The sequence below is a fragment of the Physella acuta genome, unplaced genomic scaffold (genome assembly GCF_028476545.2).
Source record: "Physella acuta isolate Inbredline_101_S28 unplaced genomic scaffold, ASM2847654v3 ptg000987l, whole genome shotgun sequence".
NCBI lineage: Eukaryota > Metazoa > Mollusca > Gastropoda > Physidae > Physella > Physella acuta.
Window position 1 is genome coordinate 60,468 of NW_026732504.1, and position 27,763 is coordinate 88,230.

General features: G+C 33.8%; 1 protein-coding gene across 1 annotated transcript in view; it reads left to right on the forward strand.

The window, feature by feature from the left end:
• Positions 1-27,743, forward strand: part of LOC131954265 (uncharacterized) — a 51,443-nt gene extending 23,700 nt beyond the window's left edge. The window contains exons 10-16 of the mRNA XM_059317844.1: positions 6,562-6,644; positions 11,153-11,366; positions 11,758-11,918; positions 17,882-18,221; positions 23,982-24,063; positions 24,281-24,359; positions 26,419-27,743. Of these exons, the coding sequence (XP_059173827.1) occupies positions 6,562-6,644; positions 11,153-11,366; positions 11,758-11,918; positions 17,882-18,221; positions 23,982-24,063; positions 24,281-24,359; positions 26,419-26,799 (1,340 nt within the window). The 3' untranslated portion in view covers positions 26,800-27,743. The remainder of the gene's footprint in view (positions 1-6,561; positions 6,645-11,152; positions 11,367-11,757; positions 11,919-17,881; positions 18,222-23,981; positions 24,064-24,280; positions 24,360-26,418) is intronic.
• Positions 27,744-27,763: the final 20 nt, after the last annotated feature.

Here is a 27,763-nt window from a genome sequence, read left to right on the forward strand (position 1 = left end):
CAAATTAAATTTTATCTTAAATTAGCCAAACAAAGATTTATATAAAATAAAGAAGGTTTGAAATTATCTAGATCTAGATAGAATTATCTAGATCTAGATTCTACGACTCGTTTTCTTAAGTCTTAAGTTTAGTTTTTCTTGCTAGATCTAGAATCTAGATCTAGATCTAATCATTAGCTACGCTCATAGGCCCGGAGCGAGCATTTCAAAATTACCATATTCCAAACAAAGATTTATATAAAATAATAAAGGTTTAAAATAGTTTAGTATATAGAAACTCATTATTATCTAGTTATTATCTAGATCTAAATCTAGATAGAATTATCTATATTCTAGATCTACGACTGGTTTGCTTAAGTCTCGTTTTTTTTGGTTTGTATTTATTTATAACTATTAAATCTTTGATTTGACCTAGATCTAGATTCTAGATCTAGATCTATAAATAACTTTCTTGGACAGATTTTAGATCTAGAGAAATTTATCGTAAAACTAAATGAAAAAGACAGTTGAAAATTGATATAAGTGTTGGAACGTAATAAATACAGCAAACGGACGTATTGTTAAAGTTATGACCCACAGAAAATTAGATTTAGAACGCGTTAAACTTGTGAATGGGAACACAATTTTCTTCGATAGACGCCGCCATTTTATTGTACTAAAGAGTAAACAAAAACCTGTGACGTCACGGTCCCGCCGAGTGTAGTGGTCGTTTTAATCTTTTAAAAAAAATGGGTTACTCTGCGTATGAATAAATCAATAAATTAATTAACGTCTTTAAATAAATGTGTGATTAACAGTCTGTCTTAAAACAAAAAATTTTCTCTACCTACATACTATTTTACAGCTCTCCACGATGAGTGCAACCATGCGAGATAGTCAATCAGCCAAACAAACAAACAAACAAAAAAATAAATATTCAAACATGTAAACAAACTTGACTTTTAGTAGTATATAGATAGATTTGTAGTTCTGTATCAACTTTTCAGCGATTTCCGATGACCGGATGTTTCCATAAAAAATTGGAGGTAAAATCTTGGTAACTATGACAACGGCAGCCATATTGAAAATTTCACCCCTCCATAGGTTTTCCATCATTCGTAAAACATTATATTTTAAGCACAATAAACAATACATTCATAATCGCATACCACATTTTGGAGTACTCAACTAAAAGTTTTAAGAGCATAGCTTCAAACTAATTTTTAATGAATTTTCAAATTGCGGGTCCGTTAAAAAAACTAGTTTTAATGCCCCAAAATCCCCCAAAATTAAGTGTTTTTAACGCACTCAAATTTTAAAAATTTATAATAAATTACTTTGAAGATATGCTCTTAAATAAGATGCAAAGTAATAATTGTGTGCTTAAAAGTCTTTAAAAAGTTTTTTTTTTTTACCCGCGCCTACCGTCTTAATAACTTTATTAAATAAAAATCAGGTTTTCTTATTGAAATAAACCGGGAGTGATCTCCCCTAAACTTTCTCAAATATTCTTATATAAAATAACAGGGGATGGGAACTCGGGCTATAGACATGATTTTTAATCCATTTTAAATACTTAAGGTCTTAAAAATAGAATAAAATCTCGTAGACAAATTAATTGCACACCAAGTGAACGCCAAATAAAAAAGTGCATAATAGTGCGCAATATTATTAGTACTTTAAAAATTTACATTTGTTTTTTGAGAAATCGAAAGTAGCGTAAATTACTACTTCCGGTCAACGGAAATTACTCAAAATTTAACAGAAGGTATAGAATTAGATCTTTTACTTACATGTGAAATTTCATTTATCTATCTGAAATAGTACTCAAGTTATAGGCTTTTGAAAAATTCAAAGTAGGAAAAGTACCACTTCCGTTTATCGGAAATCGCTCAAAAGTTGATGCGGATCTACGATTTTGATAAAATACTTATATATGAAATTTCATCAACCTAGCTGTAACGGTACTCAAGTTATCGTGTTTACACACGGACACACTGACAGACAGACAGACACACAGACATACGGACAAGATTGCAAAATTATGTTTTTCCGTATCAGTGAGGTGTAAAACGTCGAGATTTGTAAAAATCTCGATTTTTTTTTGTGCACGATTACAAGACTTTCTATATACTTCGTATATACGAGAAAGTAAAAAAGATCTTAAAGCATAATAATAAAGCTGCTTTTTCATTAACTATTATCAAATCTCATTCTCCCCATCCGTAATTAACTCCTCATGTCATTTGCCTTCTTTATATAACTCCCACCCAAACAACGGCAGTAGGACATCCCCTCCCCCTCTATAAGTCACCCACCGTTCATCTAAATAAAGTGAGATGGCAATAAGTAATACAGGTACCGGTATATGTCCAGGAAGGTGTACCGCTACAGTTATAGATATAGTTACAGAAATGCGTAAGGGATATAAATAGTGGAATCTAAAGGGATAACGATATGAAAAATAACAATTGGGATAGAGGCAGAAAAAGAGAATCAGATAGTTTTTAAATAGAGACAGTAAGAGGTATAGGAATAATAATGTGGATAGCGATAGGGAAAATGAAATGGCATTAGGATAGAGAAGAGTAACGGATATTTTTGTGATAGGGATAGCGATAGCCATAAAAATAGGCATAAGTATAAGGATAACGATAATAATAGGGATAGGGATAGCGATATGAATAATTATAGCGTTAGTTATATGGATGGGGATTGGGATAGGTATTTATTTCTGTCTATAATTGTCTTTGTGTTTATTTATGGGGTTTTGGTTGTAGTTAGTGTTAATGTTATATATATTCCTTCGCATCCATATTTATATGTACAAGTGTTAGTCAAAATCTTTTGTATTTCTCAAAAACCCGTAGAAAGCAGGGTATACGCTGCTAGTAAATAATATATAGGCCTAGAGGTTTTCGAAAAAACTATTATATCAGTCCCGAAATGAGTTAAAGCACATTTTTGTGTGATTTGTTATTCCACTACATATATACTTTGCAATGAAAAAGGTTTAATTGCTAAATTAGGAAATGGTTTAAATAATTGATTTAGTGAGGCAGTCTACTAATATATATATATATATATATATATATATATATATATATATATATATATATATATCACTTTATATTATTTTAGTTTGTTTGTTCAGTCCTCCATACATATACATATCTGACGAAGTAAGCTAGCCCTGATGTAATATACTTACTGGTTGTATTTCATAGGCAAAGCTAGATCAATCTTATACAAATTTATTATTTTAGGGAGAGCTCTTGTAAAATAAACATTATTTGACTTGGAGAGATGACAGCTACAGTTTGCACCGCAGAGCGTGGTCTTTGATATTCCACTAACTGAAAAACGTATATTTTCACGAGAGAAAAAATTCAATAGTTTCGTCTTTGTAAATTTTAGAGGAAAAAAAGCTTATGGTTTGTAAATTCACCGTTTATTTAGATTGTACAAAACAAATAAAAATCTTTACTATTGTTGATAAGAAAATTTTTTGAGGCCCCCGAAAAGAGGGATCTCCATTTGTAAGCTGTTAGAATCACTCATACTCAAGCAATCACATGTTTAAGTAAAACGTGTTTTTTCTAGCCTGTTATAATTCGTTGCTTTATTTCCTGAAACTAGTCGATCAACCGAATTGTATGCCAGAAATAAAATGTATAATATTTTAGGAAGCATCTCTTTGTGTTAACAGTTTCCGAGCAGAAAGCGACGACAGCTGATGAGGGCGAGTTTTATCGAGGAGAATAATTCATATTTTTGCGGCCTTTGTTTGGTAAATAAATGGCTTGTCATTTTAACACAATTTAATGAAGGTCTGGAATTTTCCTATTGATTGTTAGGGTTAGCCTATTATGCTGGGTTGTCTAAATTCTTTCAAGTAAGAACTAATTCACCGTGTAGACCCTATACAGTATTCTTGTATATACATACTAGGCATACTGCCTAGCTTCGCTTAGGCTTTCAAAAAAGTTGAGAAATTGAATGATTAATTAATAGGTGATTGGCTGTTATGTTAAATGCTTAGGGCCTAAATTTATACAGTGGGGTACTTTTATTGTGCCCATAAATTGATGGAATATTCGCAAACTTATTACTCGCAAGGTTATTAGAAATGAAAGGGCTTTCATAAAAATTATTAATCAAATATAATATTAAATTAATTTTGCAATTAATTTTACAATTTCAATACAACACAAAACTTAATTTATAACAAAATATCCATTTAAAACAATGCTATACATTATGATTTTTGTTTTTTTCTTAGAAAGAGTATACAAAATATAAAAAAAATTGTTACATTAAAAAGTTACCGCCCCTGTTCATAGACCAAATGACCAAATCTCGTATAATGAGAATTTCCCTCGCAGTCATTTTTAGCCCTCTTCGAGGGCGTTGATGCTGACCAACAGTTTTTCCATACGGCCCAGTCATCTATAGAGGTGTATGCAAAAAATTAGCCAGTTATACAAAGAGTAAGTACCCTAAAATGTGTGTAGAAATTACCATGTTTTCCCCATAAAATACAAAGATTATATAGGGAAATACGACTGGTCAGTTTTGACCCATTTCCCGATTTTTCCCGGACATGGCGAGTTTTTTGTGACACCCCAAGGCGTTCTCCTACCACCTCACAATATATCAATGGGGGTAGTCGGAGGAAATTTTTTTTCGTAATAGAGCTCATATAAAGAGAATTTCACTCGCGGTCACTTTTTAGCCCTCGTCGAGGGCTTTGAGTGAAACCAACAGGTCTGCCCTACGGCCAAGCCATTTACATATAAGAATGCCAAAACTTAGCCAGATATAAAGAGTGTAAGTGCCCTAAAATCCGTTTTGAAATGACCCTCTGTTTTCCCCATAAAAAACAAAGATTATATAGGGAAATACGACTGGTCAGTTTTGACCCATTTCCCGATTTTTCCCGGACATGGCGAGTTTTTTGTGACACCCCAAGGCGTTCTCGTACCACCTCACAAAATTTCAAGGGGGGTCGTCGGAGAAAATTTTTTTCGTAATAGAGCTCATATATAGAGAATTTCACTCGCGGTCACCTTTTAGCCCTCGTCGAGAGCTTTGAGGGAAACCGACAGGTCTGCGCTACGGCCAAGCCATTGACCTAAGAGTATGCAAAAAATTAGCCAGATATACTGAGTTTAAGTACCCTAAAGTCTGCGTTGAAATAACCCTCTTTTTTTTCTCATAAAATACAAAGATTATATAGGGAAATACAACTGGTCAGTTTTAACCCCTTTACGAAGTTTTCCCAGATATGCCGAGTTTTTTGTGACACCCCAAGGCGTTCTCCTACCACCTCACAAAATATCAAGGGGGGTTCGTCGGAGGAAATTTTTTTTCGTAATAGAGCTCATATAAAGAGAATTTCACTCGCGGTCACTTTATAGCCCTCGTCGAGGGCTTTGAGTAAAACCGACAGGTCTGCCCTACGGCCAAGCCATTTACCTATAAGCATGCCAAAAAATTAGCCAGATGTAAAGAGGGTTAGTGCCCTAAAATCCGTTTTCAAATGACCCTCTGTTTTTCCCATAAAATACAAAGATTATATAGGGAAATACAACTGGTCAGTTTTGACCCCTTAACGAATTTTTTCCCAGATATGCCGAGTTTTTTGTGACACCCCAGGGCGTTCTCCTACCACCTCACAAAATTTCAAGGGGGTCGTCGGAGGAAATTTTTTTTCGTAATATAGCCCATATAAGGCGCCGGTCAGTCGAGGTCAGTTTTGACCCCCTGTCCGTAGACTTTTCGGCATACCTTTACCGCCATCGTGTTCTATCGTCCCAAGGCACCATCGTGCCAAATTTGACGCGCCTGCGGCGCCGGGAAGTGCCCTATCGGGCACCTGACCACTTGGCTTTATATCTATAGATTTTTTACCACCGCTTAAGGTGATTTGATGCGATCTGACGAAGTGACTTTTAATTGATGTTTTTTTTAAAGATTGGCCAGTCTTCAATTATAGATTCACTTTCCACATTTTCCAAACTAAGAATTTGAATACATTAACTATTTCATTCAAATTTGATTTAGATCTGTAGATCTACTTATCAAAACATATGAAATGCATACATATTTCTCGGCTGAACACAATAAAAGTAAATTAGTTTATAAAACAAACAAAAATACCATTGAGTTGCCGTGTTTTTATCGGAATCATTTATTTAAGCCACATAATCTGTTTGGTGGTGTGTTGACTAATAATGTATATAATTTAGTTTTAGTTTTTTAAAATTATTTTGTTGCCTATGTTATGTTAAATGCGTCGGACATTTAGCTGTTTAGTTTTTTCTTCCTCCTTTGTCAATAATATCCTTCAAAGTGTTGTAAACTACATAGCGTTTTGACCAATAACTATTTTATAAAGTTTGTTTATCAAAAAAGTATAAAATTTAAAAAATATAGGCCTATAATTAACGTGTTACGGGTACCGATGGCTAGACAATGAATTATCAGGCAAGTAGCGTGAGTAAATGCAGTAAAATCTTGTGGTAAAATATTATTTTGTTATTTATTTCTAATTCAAGTTTTTTTTGTTTTTATCTACAGTTCCATCATCTAGCCCAAACATCGAGAAATTCCGCTATTCGCCGATTATCTCCCCCAATGAAAGCCTTCTAATTATGTGGGATGTAAGCGCACATTTGTTTTTGTTTTTTTAAAGAGCATTTAGTGTTATATAATTTATATAAATGTTGAATGTTAGTATACGTTTTTAATTCAATTATATCCTGATATTTAAAAACCAATGTGCGCATCTCTCTCTCTCTCTCTCTGTCCGTTACATATTTTCAGAGGCTATGAGATTAGTATCTTCAGCAATATATGGAGAACTTTAAGATGGCTAGTTTTTATATAAAATCAGAAGAATAACAGCAAGAAGAAACAATTATTAAAATTTTAAAAATTACATTTTAGTTTCACAATCATCTTTACAAACTAAGTTGCTATAACTATTTTATTTGAAAACGTGATACCAATTATGTTTTACCCACAGGGTTTTCGTTTCTTTGAAACTTAAGCTACATTTAGCAAAAGCAGCACATCTTTGCAAAAATTCAGATTTACGTAATTGAAATATTACTATGTTTTTTTTTTTTTTGCAAAGAAAACCGAAACTACTTCGTAAAAACTTCTCAAAATAATTGAGAGTTAAAATAGGTGACCAGTAAGACGGGCGCACAAAAATTTGCGCAACGGAAAAAAAGCGAAAAACAGAAATAAGAGCACACGGAAATTTGCGCACTCAGAAAAATGTGTAAAGAGAAAAATGCGCACCAAAAAAAAGCGCAAAAAGAAAATTGCGAATACAGAAAAATGCGTACGCACAAAAAATTGCGTACACAGAAAAATGCGCAAACAGAAAAATGCGTAAACAGAAAAATGCGCAAACAAAAAAATTATGCACACTGAAAATGACACGGATTTTTCATAAATTGAGAGTTTGACAGTATATATATATATATATATATATATATATATATATATATATATATATATATATATATATATATATATATATATATGGTTCCATGACAAATGATCTCAGGACAAATGGACAAATGATCTCAGGACAGATGATCTCAAGGACAAAAGATACCAGGACAAAATATATCAGGACAAATGATATCATGGACAAATGATCTCAGACAAAATATCTCAGACAAAATATCTCACAGCAAAATGTTGATAGTAAGTACAATGATTGTAGTTCATTTGAACTTTTTTTTAAATTGACTGTCAATATGGTTTTGTTTACTCTCTTTATGCATCATAATTGTGAATAAAATGAATTTGTTAAACTTAACAAACCATCAAAAGATTTATTTAACTTAATCTTTGTAATGGCATTTGATTTGAAAAAATAAAAATTAAAACAAACTTTCACCTTTAGCCTAAAAGGTATGATAAATAATAATGTATAAAACAAAGTAACGGTAGCTATACAACAATAATGTTTAAAACATGGCAAATATCTTTCAAAAATGTTAATGGGTCTCTAGGTTCGTAACGTAAAATTATTGTTTTTATTGCATGATCAACACAAACATAACGTTTACGTTACTTTGCTGACAATACATCGTTATGATCACACCTCTCCGATACTATGAGATCGTGTATTGTGTGAACATTTGCTCGACATGTTCTAACTCCGCGATGACCGCTGTTTGTCTTAAATAAGCATTTGTGACCTGATCACTAAGGTGTGACCGACGCATAACTATTGAATTTAGCTATTAGTTGTATTGTTCATGGAGGGCGGATGTTTTTCCCTTAAGGCATGTCTCTACCATCAAAGCCACCTTGATACGAAGGTGTTTCTCTATTGTTATTTCATCCTCTTTGATCTAGTTTCGTCCACCTGACATGGTTGGATTGTCTCATGTTTGGCAAGCCCGCCTACGCTGTCTATCGAACAATTTCTTTCATCTTCTATAGTAATAATCCTAATTTTAAAATGCAATATACAATTTTAAAAGTGCAATATGATAAATTTATACGGCAAACATTTCTTACAATTATCATATGGGCCTATAAACAATATTAAACATATTAAACAAAACCATACGACAGTTAATAAAAATTGTTCAGATCAACTAAAGTCACCCAATACACTATTAAAATTTAGGTGTGAGATATTTTGTCTGAGATATTTTGTCTGAGATCATTTGTCCTGTCACCATATATATATATATATATATATATATATATATATATATATATATATATATATATATATATATATATATATATATATATATATATATGTGTGTGTGTGTGTGTGTGGGGGGGGGGTGTGTTTATGCTTGCATGTTTAAGTTGGTCTGTGTATGTGTGTATACATTTATTCTCAATCCTTTGTATTTTAATTTTTTAAAAGTTCCACCGTTCTTTCTAAAATTCACAGAAATTGCTAATGTTTTCCGATCATAAATACATATATATGCTGTGTGCTTAAATTTCTGTTTGCGCTTTTTTCTATTTGCGCTTTTTTCCGTTGAGCATGTTTCTGGGAACCGTTCAAATAAAGCGAGGCGTGATCTCCCTTAATCTTTCTATATATAAGGCTTATAAGTCTCGTTCTCTCCCATTTGAAAGTGACCAGGGAGAGATGTAAATTTTCGAACTAAATTGTTTTGAACTTTATATCCATTTGTTAAAAAAAAGATGGCGGTTGTTTTAAAAACACCAAGTGTACACAAAATGCAACAATTATCATTTTTTTTTACTAATTACCTGTAGGGGTAGATCATTGCGACTACGTTTAGGACAGCTATTACTTATTTGAATACATAATAACAAACTGTACTGCAAAATAATTTCCTAAAAATAAGAATGGCACACGAAGTGAACGTAAAAATGTGCTTATAATAGAACGGATAGTTTTGTGCTTTATAAAGGAAACATTGATTAATTTTTTAAAAGCTAATTAAACAACAAATTCAGCTCTATTTTATGTCATAATGCAGTGCCATCCATACTTGACCAACAGGAAACGTTTTGAAGACATCGGCATGATAAAAAAAAATATTTTCCGAAATCAGAAATAGCTTAAAGGAATATTACCGGTCGTCGAAAATCACTTAAATTTGTGCAGAATCAAGATGTTTTGATCGTATACATATGTTTAAAATTTCGGTCACCTAACAGAAATGGTACCCACGTTTTCGACATTTTAGAAAACAAAACAAATAGTGTAAAATACCACTTCTGTTTATTGGGCTCACCCCAACATTACGTGTAATTCAAGTATATGGTCTTATACCTAAATATAAAATCTCGTCTACCTAACTGAAAAGGTACTAAATGATTGTGTTCACAGAGAGACTCGCACAAGAAAATAGAGTAAATAGCATTTTCCGATAACCGAAACTTGTTCTCAATTTGACAAAAACTTTTTTATACAATATTTCAACAATGTATCTTTTAAACGGTACTCTAACTGTTGTCTTTTTAAAAAAAACTTGAAGTGGCATGAACACTTTTTCCGGTTAATGAAATCGTTCAAAAGTTGATACAGAACGGTAAATTTGACTTTCTACTTAGAATATTTTTTTCATCAACCTAACTGCAACGATACTCAAGTGATCGCGTTTAAACACAGATACAAACACAGGCATATAAACAAAATTATAAAAATTTTTTCGACTCTCATAAGTGTAAAATATTTTTGCACGATTATACTACTTCTTCTATGCTTCGTACACGAGTACATAAAAATATCAAATGGTATCAATATGTAAGTAGCATTTTAAATGTAGGATAGAAAAAAAAGCACTGCTGTAGTTTTAAAAAGAAACACATCGATTTGCATAGTGAACAGTAATCGCGAAGCCCTAATATCTAAAGCTAAATAACTTAGAGAAGTGCGCTGTTTCTGTTTTTTACTTTCTCGTATACGAAGTATTCGTAATCGTGCAAATTAAATATATCCTGAGTCGGAAAAACAAGGTTTTACAATTTTGTCTGTATGTCTGTGTGTCTATGTATGTGTAGGTGTGACTCTCAACACGATAATTTGAGTAGGGCCTACAGTTACAGCTACATTGATAAAATTTCATATATAAGTATTATATTAAAATCGTAGTAATGTTTCAACTTTTCAGCGATTTCCGATAACCAGAAGAGGAACTTATTATACTTATGTTTTTTTTTTCAAAAGCCTATAACTTGAATACTGTCTCAGATAGATAAACAAAATTTCACAAATAAGTAAAAGATTTAAGTGTCTTACTTCTATCAAATTTTGAGTACTTTCTGTTGACCGGAAGTAGTAGTTTACGCTATTTCCGATTTCTCTAAAAACGCATATGACTTTACAAAGTAATTATTTTCCGCACTATTATACACGTATTGTTTGCCATTAAATTGGTGCGCAATTGTTTTTTTTACGAGATTCTATTCTATTTTAAAAAGTTTAAGTAATTAGGAATTGATTAAGAATCATGTCTCTATCCCAAAGTTGCCATCCCTCGTAGTGTTATATAAGAATATTCGATAAAGCTTTTTTTTCAAATTGATTGTAGATTACCAAATACTCTAATTTTTATTTCACAAACACGAAGTGAACAACCATTTTATTGTAATTTACAACCATATAAAATTTTTAAACTTTTGCTGTATCTTGGATCTCCAACAGCCTTTGCCAAGAGATGCAATGGGCGGCAGCAATATCTCCTACCAGGTGGAAGTGACCGTTGGTCAAGCAAATTCTACAACACATTCAGTCAAGAAACCTCACTTTGTTCAGAAGCTGACATCTCTATCTGAGCAGATCACGTTCAAAGTTTGGTCGGTCAATGAGCTTGGAAGGTCGGACAACTACTCGGAGCTTGTATTACCAAAACCAATCAGTAAGCTTTTATCACGTATCATTCAATAATATTATTTTTCATAATGTCACCAAAATGAAAAGTATTCGATGTACAAATTGAACCAGAGTTCTGATTAATAATTTATTTACTACATAACTTCTAAATGTAAAATAAGTTAATTAAAATAGACTAAATGAGCAAATACGTGAAATACTGTTAGTGGAGAACGCTGTACTATATTTGGGCCATAGTTTACAACAATTTCATAAACAGCATCACTCAACATTTGATTGCCTTGGAGGAAATCAATATTGTTCCTGCTGGTCCTATGTTTTACTGATGACGAAGGTACGAGCAACCTTATATGAATAGAAACTCACAATATATCTATAGGCAGCTAAGTTTATAGGTTATAAAATGTTTTTCTAAGATTTAGATTTCCTCAAAGATGTATCACTTGTTGGACCTGTAGAAAACGATCAAGTGATGGTGAATATAAATCTGGAAGACATAAAACATAAACAAATCATTGCCGTGCATTGGTGTGAAGAAGAAAAGGACCAAATTTTTTTTCAGTACAACGTATGTAAGGTAAGCATTTTTGCTTTCTCGTATACAGAGTAGAGAGGAAATATTTTAATTATGCTAAATAACAGTTGCGCCGTTTTACACTTTCCTACTTTCTCATATATGAAACATTACTGATGCATTGTAATCGTACAAAAAATCTAACTAGAGATTTTGACGTCCACAAAAATTTAGTATACCTCTTTAAACATGCAGTAAAATTACTAATTCATTAACATACTATGTGTTCTTAGCTACATTATTAATTGATATTATAATATAGGAATATGTTATTTTCCGTAACATCTTATATAAGGCCTAAATAATAATATTCAAATATTAATCAAATATATTTTTATAGTAATTTAAAGAGTAGTGAATTATTACATATTTAAAGAAAGTCAATTACTATCTCATTTTTAGTGAATTATTATTTAAAAGCTTCTTGTTAAATTTTTTTTATATAGAATATGTTTTTTACTTTCTCGTATACAGAGTAAAGAGAAAGTATCTTAATTGTGCAAAAAGTCGAAATCGAGATTTCGACAAAATTGAGGTTTTACACCTGCCTGAGTTGGAAAAATGCTTGTTTGTTTATGTGTACTTTGTGTGTGCGCGTGCGTGCGTGTGCGCGCATGTGTGTGTATGTCTGACCATAATAGGTTTAGTTCTGTCGTAGTGAGTCGTAGAAATTTCATAAAAGTATCTAAGTATTAGTCTCTCGTCAACTTTTAGTGATTTCCGGTAACCAGAATTGGTAAATAACTTTATTTCCGTGGGAGCACGGTAACTTGAATACTGTTCAAGTCGATAGCCGAAATTTCAAATATAGATAACTTTTAATTTAAGCGATCTCCGATATCCGGGAGTGGTACTTTATTCTATTCCCAGTATCTGAAATATTGATAATTTAAGTAACTATTAAGTTGGATTGGCGACATTTTATATATAAGCTTAAGATCTTATAGTCTGGTTTCAAAAATTCTTTGAGTTAATTCCGGTAAACATTATTAGTAATTTATTTTACTTATGTGTGGACACGAGAACTTGAGGACCGTTTCAGAAGAGTTGACGAAATTTCATATATAAGCATTAAGTTCATTACGTAGATTTCTTTCAATTTTCGACCAATTCCCTATAACCGGAAAGGGTAGGCCTACTTATCCCTATTTTTGATGTCTCAAAAATCTTCAAAATTCTAAAAAAAAATATTATTTTACATTCTCATAAAGTAAAATATTCTAAGAAAATTTCGCCTCTATTTGTTATGTTGCAAAACGAGCAATTACCTCACTAACTTCAATATTTCTGCAGATGATTCAACTGGAATAACCATCCCTAGCCATGTTGTTATATAGTAACTAGCCGTGATTTGCTAGTCTTTGTCCAGCCATTTACAGCCATGTATACATTTTTATGTTAACTGAAACATGTATGCGCGTTCAAATAAAAAAAATACACAAAAAACAGCTACTCTGAAAGCAACAACACTCTAACTACACGTATATTGTTGATATGACAATACGGTCGTTATTGTGAGTTCTTTCATTCGGGAACACGATCAACAGTGCTTTTTAACTTTCAACTTTATTTACATAGATCCGAGTGTCCGGGTGTGTGTCCTGTGTGTGCCCCTCCTAAAATACTCGTCCCCCGTGCTTCACCGTGGGAACAATTTTAATTGGAGCTTGACCCTAGGTCAGATCCGTCCATGACGGTCCACTCGGCCCCCTCCGATCTGGAAGGTTTTCCCAGCCATAAACCACGGAGTGTCACTAGCCTAGGTCAGCCCGTGGCGACTCCAATTCTGCACCGCCCACAGCGTGGAATCCAATCCATGGTGTGGCCGTCAAGACCCCCAGACTCTCACGGCCTACCCTGGCCAGTACATGAACATGCCTCCGCATTTCATTTTAATTACCTGGCCGGCTATTCAAGCGCTGGTCACCTGTCTCCTCGATGGGGCCAAACACAGGTAAAGATCCCTTGGGATCGTAACAAATGTATTAAACATCAAATCCGTATACAGAAAAACGTTTTTCACTTACTTTCACTCTCATGGTAAGCAACAATCTCATGTTATAAAATTAAATTACCAAAAATAAAATATCGGGGTAGTATCATGTAAGAGTATATAGCTTTTTATACCGTCATAGCAAAAAATCGCAAAAACTAGTTTTGAATTAAACAAAAAAGAGATAAATTTAGTAACTAATCAAATTATTTATGTATTTAAAAGTTTTCCCGATTCCTCCCCCTCCCTCCCCCCCCCCTACACATAGGGGAAGATTAAGCTAGAGCTGGGCCCCCGGTTGAGACTTTTTGGGGTACCCTATATATATATATATTAAATATATATATATATATATATATTAAATATATATATATATATATATATATATATATATATATATTGTGGGTGGATGTGTGTGGGTATGTGTGGGTGTTAAATTAAAAACAATAAGTAAGCAAATGCAAGTGAAAATACGCTAGTATTCCAAACTAGGGTAAAAATTTCAACTGATGGGGATTTAGCCCAATTATTTATACACGCTTAGTGTTTGTATGAGATGGCTCTCTCAGTAATATGTATGCGACTGAAGCTTTGATATCCGTATAATTGTGTAAAAATAAACTATTCTAAATACACCAGGAAAGGTGAAAGGACTGGATCTATTTGGCACAAGTAATTAAAAGAGGCGAAAAAATGATTTTTGTAAAAGCTCTTCTACAGAATATAAAAGAAAACAAAGAATATCTCAATTTATTTCAATTTATTCAATTTATTCAATTACGGTAACAATTGTATGCACGGAGGCCTTTTATCTAATTGGCCGTTTTAAAATAAATAAATAAAAACAACAATTTAATAACAGCATTTAAAAAAGCAATAGCATAGAAACGACAAAGCACTAAAAATGTGGAATAAAGAAATAATATTACATAGTTATAATACAAGATGAGATAAAATAAGAATATAAGAGATGAATGAGAAATGTTTCAATGAGTCAGTTAGAAAGGTCATTAAATAATTGTTGTTTTAGATTAGATTTGAATATATTTTCAGATCTAGATAGTTTTATTTTTTTAGGAAGATTGTTCCACAAATTCGAACCAGAGTAGGCGAAGCTATGTTTTTGGAAAAATTTGTTTATGGGATCGGTAAATTAAAGACGACGATTTAATTTTATGTTAAAAGAAAATAGGTCTGATAAGTAAGATGGGGCTGTTTCATAGAATATTTTACAATAAAAAAATTGCTTTAGTAAATATAAACTTTTTATTTAATGGAAGTATATTAGTTGTAATAAAAGAATCAAGGCTACTAGACAAGCCAGTAACCAGTTTTATAGCCCTTTTTGTAGTGATAGTAGAGGACGCTGCTTAGTTATAAAGCTGCCGCTCCACACTACATAAGCATAAATTAACCTAGATTGAATAAAAGCCTCATAAAAAACCAGCCTGCTCCTATAGTCTAGAAGGTTCTTTATCCTTGCTAGTTGAAAAATTGTCTTTAATAGGGACATTTTTAGAAGATGGATATGACTGGACCAAGTGAGTTTGTGATCTATAACCAATCCTAGACATTTGTAACTATCAACCTGTTCAATTTTTGTATTGTCTATAGTAATGCGTAATGAGGCGGAAGGTAGACGAAGGCGTTTCTGATGAGTTGTAATAATCATGGACTTGGTTTTATCGGGGTGAAATTTCATTTTGTTAAATTTTGTCCAAGTAGCAAGCTGAGTGGCACATGTTTGAAGTTTGTAACTAAATGAGTCAGCACTGTCTGCAAAGACATGTAACGAAGTATCATCAGCGAACATCTCGCACTGACCTGCGTTGATGTGCAATGGAAGATCATTAATGTATAATGAAAAAAGTAAAGGACCTAAGATTGAGCCCTGGGGAACACCTATATTAACATATTTCTGTGAAGAGATTGTATTAAGGCGAAACACGCGTTGAGATCTGTTACATAAAAAGGAGTGAAGTAACCTAACTGTAAAGTCGTGGAATTTGTAAGAAGTATGCTGTAATAAATAGAATCAAAGGCTTTTCTGAAATCAACAAATAGCGTGCCACAAAGTAGGTTTTTGTTAATATTTATAAGCCAGTTTTCATTCATCTTAATCAAAACAGTGTGACAAGAATGAAACTTTTTAAACCCAGACTGATTACTATGGAAAAGCTTATGCCTTTCTAGGTAGTTTGACATGCATTTGTTTATATGTAATTCTAGTGGCTTGGAGAGGGAAGAAAGTATAGAAATAGGCCTGTAGTTATTAGGATCTTGGATGTTACCTTTTTTGTGAAGTGGTATAACCTTAGCATGCTTAAAATGTTTAGGGTAATATTGCTTGGCAATACAGAGGTTTTAGATATAGGTTAAAACTTCAGAGATTATTGGAGATGAAATTTTCAATACTTTATTAGAGATTTCATTAAACGAAGCTGTTGTAGACGTGGATATTTAAATTACAGCGCCATATTGCGTCTACTAACAAAAGCTTAAGTCGTTAGCGACGCTTCTGTCTAAAATGTTTAGGTAGGTGTGTCTTTAAAATTGTTTTTAATGAAAATGCAAATATTTTGCTTAAATGGCGAAGCATGCAAGAGAATAACATTCAGTTACAACTTCAATTACTTGAAGAGTATTAATCCAGAATAAATGTGATACAAACCTGATATTACAATCACAGTACTTTTAATATCGTGCTTGATTATAAATTATCTTTTAAAAATCGTAATTATACGAAGATTTGATTCACATAACGAAATTTTGAAACATCTCTCCTTACCTTTTTTACTTTCTCGTATATACGAAGTATAGAGAAAGTCTTGTATCCGTGCAGAAAAAAAAATCGAGATTTTTGTAAATTAAGCAGTAACTTTTGGTGCCCCTAAAATTTGGAGGCCCATGACTCCAGCCCTCTCAGCCAACCCCTCCCCCACTGTACACACACACAAACTGCCAAAAAAATACCACAAAATCTACAAATTAAGGATTTGTAAAAAGTGACCGGCAATTTAAAACAATAGCAAAAATGCAATACTCTATACCTCTTTACTATTTTCTAAAATTTTACTAAACAATTAATTGCAAGTTTACGAAAAATGATTATTCCGATCTATTTAACTGTGGAAGACCTTAAGTCGAAATTGTATTTTTTTTTCTTTCAGTTTTCTCATTAATGTTTGTACTAAATAGCCCTTTCAAGAATTAAATGGTGGTGCTAATAATAACTTTGAAAAGCCATACTTAAAAGTAAATCGGAAAATGCTTACTTACCGCAATAACTAACTTCATTGTTTATCTGTGACGGATTTACTTTGTTTACATCAACTTTCGATAAAAAAACTAAATTGTTAGTCATTATTAATTAATTAATTTTTTTTTACAGCTATTAAAAACAAGTTAGTATAAATTTTAGAGGAATTTTTCTTTTAATCAAATATTTTGTTTTTTTCTTTCATTTTTTTTGTATATAGTAAAAAAAACAGAAGGGGGGGGGGGTGGGGGGAAGAAGAAAAAATATATAATTTTTGACGCAGTTACGTAACTTTAATACGTAAAACTGAGGAGTTTAATTACATTTATGAGAATGTGGTATTTTCTAGGTGAATATGGCACCAGGGCTATCTCCAAACCAAATATCAAGTTTTTTTTAGCATCTGCAAGTGGTCGGTCTTATTCAGGCACTTTAAAAAATGTCTAGTTTATATAAGACCGCATTCAGTCTATATCAGTTTTCGGTCATTATAAATGCGATTATTGATATGGATATGGCTCTAATTTTCCCGATAGAATGAGAGTGAACAGCATAATTTTTCTGATACTTTCCTCAAATACCAGATCTAATATGTGTGAGAAACAAACAAACAACCCCACTTTAATTACAAGATATAAATATGAGAAAATTTATTACAGCTCACTCCCGTTTTATTGAATGTAAAATTCCATGCTGTGCTACTTTTCTATGTAGGACCAGATATTCACACATAAAGAAAAGTTCAACGAAAATCAGGTAAAAGGGGGATCCCTGTACAGCGTCACAGTGAATCTACGTACGAACAGACAAGAGCAACCTGACAGCCGGACATTCCATCTAATCAAGCACTACGAGTGCAAATGTTGGAAGTGTGATAATCTGCCAGAAAGTGTTACTAACGCAACAATTAACACAGCTGTATCAGTAATGCATATGAATGGGAAAAGTATCGGAATTCAGACAAACAAATGGAAATTTTTTTATTCTGCTGTGGCGGCTGCCGATTGGAGTGGTATAATCCAAGAAAAAGAAGAGAAAACGACTGTCAAACCAGGTAACTGGTTTTTTGGTTTTACAGCTTTTGGTGTCATATATATTACTAACCGCCCTGGCCGAACCTTGCACTAGCCTCTGTGAAAAATCTATCTCTAAAGGACCATGACGTGTGTTTAGTAATCAGCATATACCCGACATTGGCCACCCTAACCACAACCAAACAAAACTAAAACAAAACAAAAGACAAAAAACGCAAACATAACACTAACGCAAACACAACTACAAAATCAACCACAAACACAAAGAAAACACAAATACAAACACAAATAAAAAAGCAAACGAAAACAAACCAAATCCAAACACAAACCCAACCACAAACACAAACACAACCCCAACTTTAACCCAAACACAAAGAAAAAACAAACGTAAACATAAACGCAAAGTGATCACTGTCTAGCCCGTGGCGCCAAATCGCACCATATTTTTTCTTTTAAATTTAACAATCGTTGAGCGTTAGCTACATAAATAAACGCATTCACACCAGGTTTAAAAACTTGGGTAATTTGTATATCAATCTATAACAAGAAACAGGCCTTCATACGATCATATTCTTAATGACTACATCAAGTGTAGAATAAATATTTATAAAAGTGCTGACACATCCATCTTGTTAAATGTAGATAATATCAATAGGTAGGCTACTTGTAATCGAATGCTCAAATATTTTATTATTAACAACGGTATTATTTAGAGCAATTTAAATAGAAGACATTATAATAGTTACAGAAACGTTTTTTTTAATTTTTGAAAAACGTTTACAATTTTGTTTCCTTTCCGTTTCCGAAAAAAAAACAATAACAAAATAATGCGAAGTTATTGGATTTTGACATACGTTTCAAGTTTGAATCAAATCGGTTCGGTAGAGGTGATTGAAATTTCACGATTCTAACAAGGACGACAGGAAGGACGACATGATAAATAAAATCTAGTAACGATATGCAATTATTAGTAACAATTCCTGTGTACAGGAAATCAGTGAAAAGTTTAGTTTATAGTGGATTACTATGACGACATGTAAGTTTTAGGATCAACTAGACTACCCGTTATGTAGTTAGATAACTGTGGTTTTGGGGGGTCATCCATAAATGACATCACGTCTGCCAGCACTTATCATCCCAAAATAACCAGACCCCACATTCAAAAAGACGTTTTTTGTATTTTAAAACTCTACTAAACTCTACTTCACCTGATAGTCAACCTTATCATTCACATATAGGCCTTAACCCTTTGAGCCCTGGCCTCCCTGGCCTAGTTTCTCCCATTTCCTGAGCTCCCAGAGCCAAACCAATTTTCACTTATCTGCTTCTAACTTTGCCTATAACTTTTGAACCGTTTGAGATAATCAAGCCAAATTTGGTATCCAGACTCAGGATCAAACCCCAAAGCAGAAAGATTCTGAAATTCTTTATTTGTTTGCAATGTATGAACAGAACAATGTATATAAATCGAACACATAATTATTGTTTTGATAGAACATAGAAGAAACAAATTTACATTTAGTAATTGTTTTGTTAATATTGATACCTGGCCATACTAGTTCATCGCCAGAAGTCCACTTTTGTGTGATAACTTTCAAAACAGTTATCACTGCCGGACCCGATGCGAAGAAAAACTTCGCATGTTTTGCACCAGTAAACAGTTTTTTTTCGTTCCGACAAGTCTTTGTCTTTGGCACCACGTGCATCATAACGTACTTGAACAGTTTCATTGTCACTGTCAATTTCAATGTCACTGAGTTCAGTCTCAAATTCAACGTCACTATCATCACAATATAGACTAGGAATATTATCTTCTTCAACAGAATCAATAAGTAGTTGTATTGCCTGAGATGCTGTCATTCTACTTCTTTTGTTGATATTTCGGACTTTTGCTTCATCTTTTGCACCAACTTTATGTGCTGAAGTCGATGGCCGTGGCTCAACTTTTCGTTTCGGCGGCATTGCTACGAAATGTAAACACTTTCACTTTTCCTAAAATCTTTTTTTAGAATCATAATCACGCACTAAAAAGACATTTGCGCAGTTTTAGTCAGTCTTCCGCTAATTATATTTAATTAGACGGTATATCGGCCGCTAGGAATATGACGCTAGATCAGTGGTTCCCAACCTTTTTTGAGTGGCGACCCCCTTTTAAAAAAAGTAAGTGACCCGCGACCCCCATAGAATTAAAAAGCCGAAATTAGTATAGAAATTAACAAGCACTAAAATAAGATTTCTAGTAGACTTTCAATATGAACTACCCTTGATATCTGTTTTAATACCATGAGTAAAATTGCATGCTATTTACTAAACATTCGTGGTTATGTTTTTGTTAACGCCAAACGTCATCATCAAAATTCAATTTATTTCTTAATTTTGTTTTTAATCGGAGAATAGTGTTGAAAATCTATTCTCGAAAAGTCAATCAATTTTACATTTGGGTATGAATGGTGAATACTACACCAAAATTGTGTGTGCAGTTTTTCATCTTACGCGGAATCATTCTGCAAATCAAAGAATTCATCTTGTAATTCATTGGGAATGCTGGCAACATCAAAGGAAGCATAGAATGGGTAATGTGTCAATGCAGATTCTTCATTTTTCAGCTCAGAGAAATAGCGCTGCAGTCAGAGTTTCTTCCAGGCATCTCTTGGGGGGGGGGGGGGGGCTTCGTAAAATTTTTTACCGCCCCCCCCCCCCCCCCCCCCGAACGAAATAAAATTTATATAATTTATATAGAAAATATATACTTTTAACAGTGTCCGCCCCCCCCGAAGAAAGTTTACCGCCCCCCCGAAAATTTCAAGTGCCCCCGTCGGAGAAAAAAGTCTGGAAGAAACACTGGCTGCAGTTCGTTTACAAGAGATTCAAGAAATTGCTTCTTTTTCTTACCACACTGCAGAGTTTCTCAAATGTACAATATTTCCTAGATTTATTTTTTTCGCCAATTTTGCAGCTTTGATAAAAATTCCACGAGATTATCATGGAAAGCGATAATATTCTTTCATTTTTCCTGAAGCTTCAGGTTAAGCTTATGTTGATGTTCGAACACATCTGCTAGGTATGATACGCTCTCCAATTACTCTATGTCGTTTTAAGTATACCAAAAGGTCTTGATTCGTTTGCACTTCCAAGAACAGTTTGATTTCAGATTTCAATTCAAAAACACGATTCACAACATTTCGTTTGACAGCCAGCGTACTGTAGTGTAGAAAAGCAGAAAATCATGATCTTTATTCATGTCTTTGCTCAGTTCTTTAAATGGCTTCATATTTAATTTATGACTTTTTCTAGCAATGGAGTCTTGATGGCAGTGGTTAGGGAGCTAAATCTTTTCGGTTTTCTGAAAGCCCGATTTTGACCTAAACATAGATGGCACACCATACGTACAAACCCCCACAGCCGTTTTAACCCATTTTAATCATCCAGCTTCATAAAACGTTTTTATTTTCTCCATGATATCTTCACAAAATAGCAACTCTTCTTTGCTAACATATGAATGAATATATGACTAGCAACAGCGAACACGAACTCACGTCTGTTGATTTATCAACTTGAAAAGCAAACAATGGTGAAATCTTGATTTCAATAAAACATTTTTTTTTTAACTACGGACATGTCTGTTATAAGCCGCTGAATGGTATTAATAGGCAGAGATATTTGTTGCATCTTTACTGCACTGAAATCCCCAAGAATTAATTTCACCATCTTCAACATGCAGCGTTTGATGAGATTTTCTCCTATTGTGCTTTTTTTTTGCTTGGCATTTTCTATCACGACTTCATGTGATGCTTGCACTAATGCTGTGTTTCCTTCGTGAAAACTTCCTGTTCGATCAAATCTCTGACGTTTGCAACTAGCTTCATGCAGACGAAAGACCTCCATATCTTTTTTGTGTGTTCCGAATGTCTCGTCTAAAATGACGTTTAAGTTTTGGAGATTTCATAAACTCATGACTGAGAACAACTTAGTACAGTACGCATGGCCTCTTCCCTATTCCATTTCCAGTGATGTTAGTATTAGTAAAGCCGAATTTCAGATATTCTTCTAAATATTTATGTTTTGTTTCTCATTACTAAGGTTTAGTATACCAGTTGGCGACCCCCCAGAAAGGCCTTCGCGACCCCCAGGGGGGGTCGCGACCCCCAGGTTGGGAACCCGTGCGCTAGATCATCGGGCCGGAAAACCGGCTTTTCGGACATATATGCCTAATGTTGAAGCCGGTTTACCGGCCTGGCGGGCTCAAAGGGTTAAGAAAAAATAATTGAAAACATTGTTGTAAAAATAAATCGTTTTATAATTACTAAATTCATTGTTCTAAACTTTTATAATTAATGTGGTTAATCTACCAATGAATATTTCAATAAATTAATTAACGGCTTTAAATTAGTTTGTAATTAACAGTGTGTTTAAGAAGGAACAATATTTACCACCCAAAATCCTATTTTACAGCTCTACACATAATGCAGATTCTCCCCAATAACAAATAAAAAAAAACAAACAAACAAAAAAATGAGTTATCATTTATCAAACGTCACTATTCAGTCAAAGTTAAGCCATTGTTCTAAAACTTAAAAATTAATGTGGTTAATCTACCTATGAATAAATCAATAAATTAATTAACGCCTTTAAATAAATGTGTGATTAACAGTCTGTCTGCAATCAAAAATTGTTCTCTACCTACATACTATTTTACAGCCCCCTTTATAGAGCAATTTCCTTACAGTACCAAATCAGAAAAACAAATAAATATTCAAACATGTAAACAAAATTGAGTTTTAGTAGTATACTAGACTACCCGTTATCTAGTTAGATAACTGTGGGTTTCGGGGGTCATCCATAAATGACATCACGTCTGTCACCACTTATCATCCCAAAATAACCAGACCCCACATTCAAAAAGACGTTTTTTTATATTTTAAAAACTCTACTAAACTCTACTTCACCTGCCCAGTGTCCCGCCAAGTCTCAGACATTTTTGAATTTAAAAAAAAACAAATCATTTTGGCCGAGCATGGCTCTGACCACACTATCCCTTCATATGCTGAGAACATAGAAACAGGTGAACTCTTCTTCACCTGCCCTGTGCCCCGCGAGGTCCTGATAGTCAACCTTATCATTCACATGTAGGCCTTAAGAAAAAAATAATTGAAAACATTGTTGTAAAAGAAAATAATTCTTTTTACTATTACTAAATTCGTTGTTCTAAACTTTTATAATTAATGTGGTTAATCTAGCTATGAATATATCAATAAATTAATTAACGGCTTTAAATTAGTTTGTAATTAACAGTGTGTTTAAGAAGGAACAATATTTACCACACAAAATCCTATGTTACAGCTCTACACATAATGCAGATTTTCCCTAATAACAAATCAGAAAAACAAACAAAGAAATTAGTTATCAAAAGCCACTATTCAGTCAAAGTTATGCAATTGTTCTACAACTTTAAAATTAATGTGGTTAATCTACCTATGTATAAATCAATAAATTAATAAACGTCTTTAAACAAATTTGTGATTAACAGTCTGTCTGAAAACAAAAATTGTTCTCTACCTACATACTATTTTACAGCTCTCCACAATGAGTAGAACTATGTACAATAGTCAATCAGACAAACAAACAAACAAACAAAAAATATTCAAACATGTAAACAAACTTGAGTTTTAGTAGTATATAGATAGATATATGTATATTAATATACATAAACATTCAGTACATAAGATTCAATTATTTATTAAAGATATATGTTAGTCAAAATATTTTTATATCAATAACAGATATGCCATCAGATATAGTCACTGTAGTCATCGCAAGCGTCGTTCCTTCTACAATAATTGTGTTCATTATAATCATCTTTATGTAAGTATTCAATTCCATAATTGTGTTTAGAATATGTTTTTAAATAGTGTAAATGTGATTAGACTGCCGCGTATATGATAAAATACACTTAAGTATCGGATGATTTGTCGCTATTGAATTGCACGATTGTCATCATGTAAGCATTGATCTTGTATAATATTTAGTATTCCTATTATAATTGTGTTGAATATTAATTCTGGTTTTGACGGTATTTCAGTTTCATGAAAAAATTTGTAAAACGGAAAAGGTATTTTGCACCTCTCTTTCTATCACCTCAAATGGAACCAATAATTCAGGTTAGAATCTTGAGATTTTCAAATAGATCTGTTGGTCGGTTGTAGTTCCTGCTCTAGCTAAAATTCTGGTGATCTAGAATAATTTTATCTCTCGCACTCAATCCCCCTCTCTCTCTCTCTCTCTCTCTCTCTCTCTCTCTCTCTCTCTCTATATATATATATATATATATATATATATATATATATATATATATATATATATATATATGAAAGTATTTGAGTATGTTTGTGGGTTTGTAGGTTTCACCTTTATGCATTAATACACCTTTCATCCGGTCACCATTAAACTTTAGGGGAAAAAAATCAAATTCGTAGGAGCGGCGCCAAGGCAGGGTGCGCCCCGGGCTCTCCCGTGAGTGCTATGGCGCATATGTTCATTTTAAACAGTGCAGTAGACTATGAATATGATAGGTTATTATAGTCGTTCACTAATTCGAATTAGTCGTGTCCTCCAGCGCTCCAACAGGGCACTGTTTTGCATCCCCAGCTTTCTCTTGAGCGCTATTACGCCTACGTTCTTTTTAAACAGTGTGTTATATTAGATGGGGTGTTATAGTCGTTCACTGTATTGCATTAGGCGCGTCTGCCGGTTCCCCCGCTACGTCCCTGACACCTGGGCGGGCACCGAAGTGTGTCCTACTTCACTATAACGAGGAGTGCTGCGCAATACCCTGCCTCGTCAAATATGAAACAAGAAATATAGAGCAGGCATTGTTTACTCAGTTTTACAAAACTAGGTCATACGTCTAAAAACATATAACCATTAACGCATTGATGAGGCCCTCTTACTTTCAAACTTTCTTCTGAAAACTCGACAACGCGCGGACGCACCCTAGTATATATATATAATGAAAGTATTCTGCACTTGACTAGGTTTGTCCTTTATGCATTACTACACCTTTCATCCGATCGCTATACAACTTTGGGGAGTTGATGAGAATTTTTTCAGGAGGGGTTTTCGATAAAAAAACAATATTCACTTTCCGAGGGACAGCGCCCCGGCAGCGTGCGATACTAGCTTTCTCATCATATGGTATACACAATAAAGTCGGATGCGGTTTGACACCGTTCAAACGAGTGCCACGAAACTTTGGGATGTTGATGAGAATATTCCCAGGAATGTTTCTGCAAAAAAAATTTAAAAAGCGGAGTTTCTTAGGTGCCATTTTTCTCAATATACGGTTTTGTCGTCCAAAATTTCCAAGCCGCTTTCGAAGAACTGGGTATTCGTTGAATATCTTTATGTTCGTGTTCGTGTTCGCGTTTACTTTTTTATGTTTTATTGAAGTTTGCGTTTGTGTTCCCGCTTACGTTTGTGATTGGTTGTGGTTAGAGCTATGTGTATAGTTTTATATTTTTTCCTCAAATATCAATTCTTGCATATATACATTTAATTACAAATGTAATATATTCCCAATACTGGGCATTGACGGGTATATGATGCTTAATAAACATAAGGCATAGTCCTTTACTGATAAATTTGCACAAAAACCCAGACAGAGCCTAGCCGGTAAAATCACTGGGATATATCCAAGAAGAAGTAGGTACGCTAGAGCAACGATGTAAACTTGGACGACCATTAAACTACTGTAAATATAAGGGTGTTGATTTGATCTTAGCAACATAACTAAGTGAAACGTATATATTTTTTGTTTAGTACTTAAAAAAAAAAACATTTATTAAACAAACATTCATTGTACGTTGGTGGGGATAAATTCAGACATAATACATGTTACATTATTTGTTGCACAAAATAAATTCACACGTCTGTGTGTATGATGTTATTCGTAAAAGCAAATCTACGTAAACTAAATTAAATAAACAATAATTCTGTTATGTTAAGCGCACCAAATAAAAGATCGTTTTATTTTTGTTTTGGAAAAACTCTAGCATCATGTTGTTTGGATTCTTGTTTGATAGTGCTTTTATACTGTTTCTGACTCAAGAAGTATAACTCTAATGTGACTATACCCATTCAAAACCGAAACCCGTTTTTGTTAATATCTGAATCTGTAAAAATATTTTGTTTACGTTAAACACACCATCTTTTTCAATACAGAAAGCTCCTTCAGAGTTCCATGAAAATGGGGTTGTACACTCCCCCGATGCTGGTGTGGACGCCAGGCTAGCTGAATGGAATGTAATCCGCAAAACCACGGTCACATCTAAAAATGTCATTAGAATTCCGGCAGCCAGCATGTCCGACAAAACGTCGGTGACTTCTGCACTTGACAGTACCTCCGGTGTCACAATCTCGACTACCTACAGTCAATACAGCACCACCACTAGAACCACAACCACAAGCTTACAATCAGACAGCAGAGCTGGATACTTTGAAGGGAGCTGCGGCAGTGATGCGGTGCAGACACGGCTGTTGGCTGCTCTCGGTTTAACCCATGTACCCGTGGGTACGTCCGGCAACTATGACACAACACAGTAGATGCCTTACCACCTTGAACTCTGGCTACGTCTGGCAACTATGACACGACACAGTTACCCACCACCATGTACCCGTCGGTATGTCCGGCAACTATGACTAGACACAGTAGATGCCTTACCACCTTGTACCCCTGGTTACGGCTGGCAATTATGACTCAACTCAGCAAGTTTCTTACCAAGACAGGGTGTGGTGAGTATCAATCGAACAACAAAAAGCAAGATCGAACGGTTACACGCTGCCTTTAACTGTCGCAGAATCGAGCTTGGTACCCATCACAGCTGGGTACACGCGGGAGAGTCCTACAGAAAAGTCTGTAAGCCGAGAATATCAAGCCAATAACCGTGCACACAAGCATAGAACAAACCACACAAACTTTTATTTGCCAAGAACACAGAATTGATTAACGTTACTTCACTTGCGTCATGGATCTTATTGTGAAGTAGAATTGTTTTATTTTTCAATCTCCTAGGCAGGCTGTTTATTTCTTTTAGAAATCGCTTTAATTGCATTTTTTTCTATGTTGTTTATTTAAATAAACTACTTATTTGCCCATGTATGGGATCGCGGTAGAGCGCTAGGCTGCTAACTCGAAAGTCTCGAGTTCGAATCCAGGTTCAAGTCAGTATAAATATGAGTTTACCCGACTCACATAGAGGAAAGTAAAGGCGGCTGTGCATAGTGCTCTCTGTCTGCAAAATATTTTCGCAGGATATCACATCATATTTACATCTTAGTCTGCTAGTTAGTGAGTTACTGATTCCCTGATTATGTTTAAAGAGTCTGTATTTTAGCCCGTACTTCTTGTATGCTTCAGCTATACATTGTCATGTTTATTAAGGAGGTTTCCTGTGTCTAAAACGGTTTATTGTACATTTGTGTTGTTTGTTTTGATTCAATTAATAAAGCTTGATAAAAGTTTCACCTGCGCGTTTTTACAATTAAAACTGAACTAGACACATGGTTT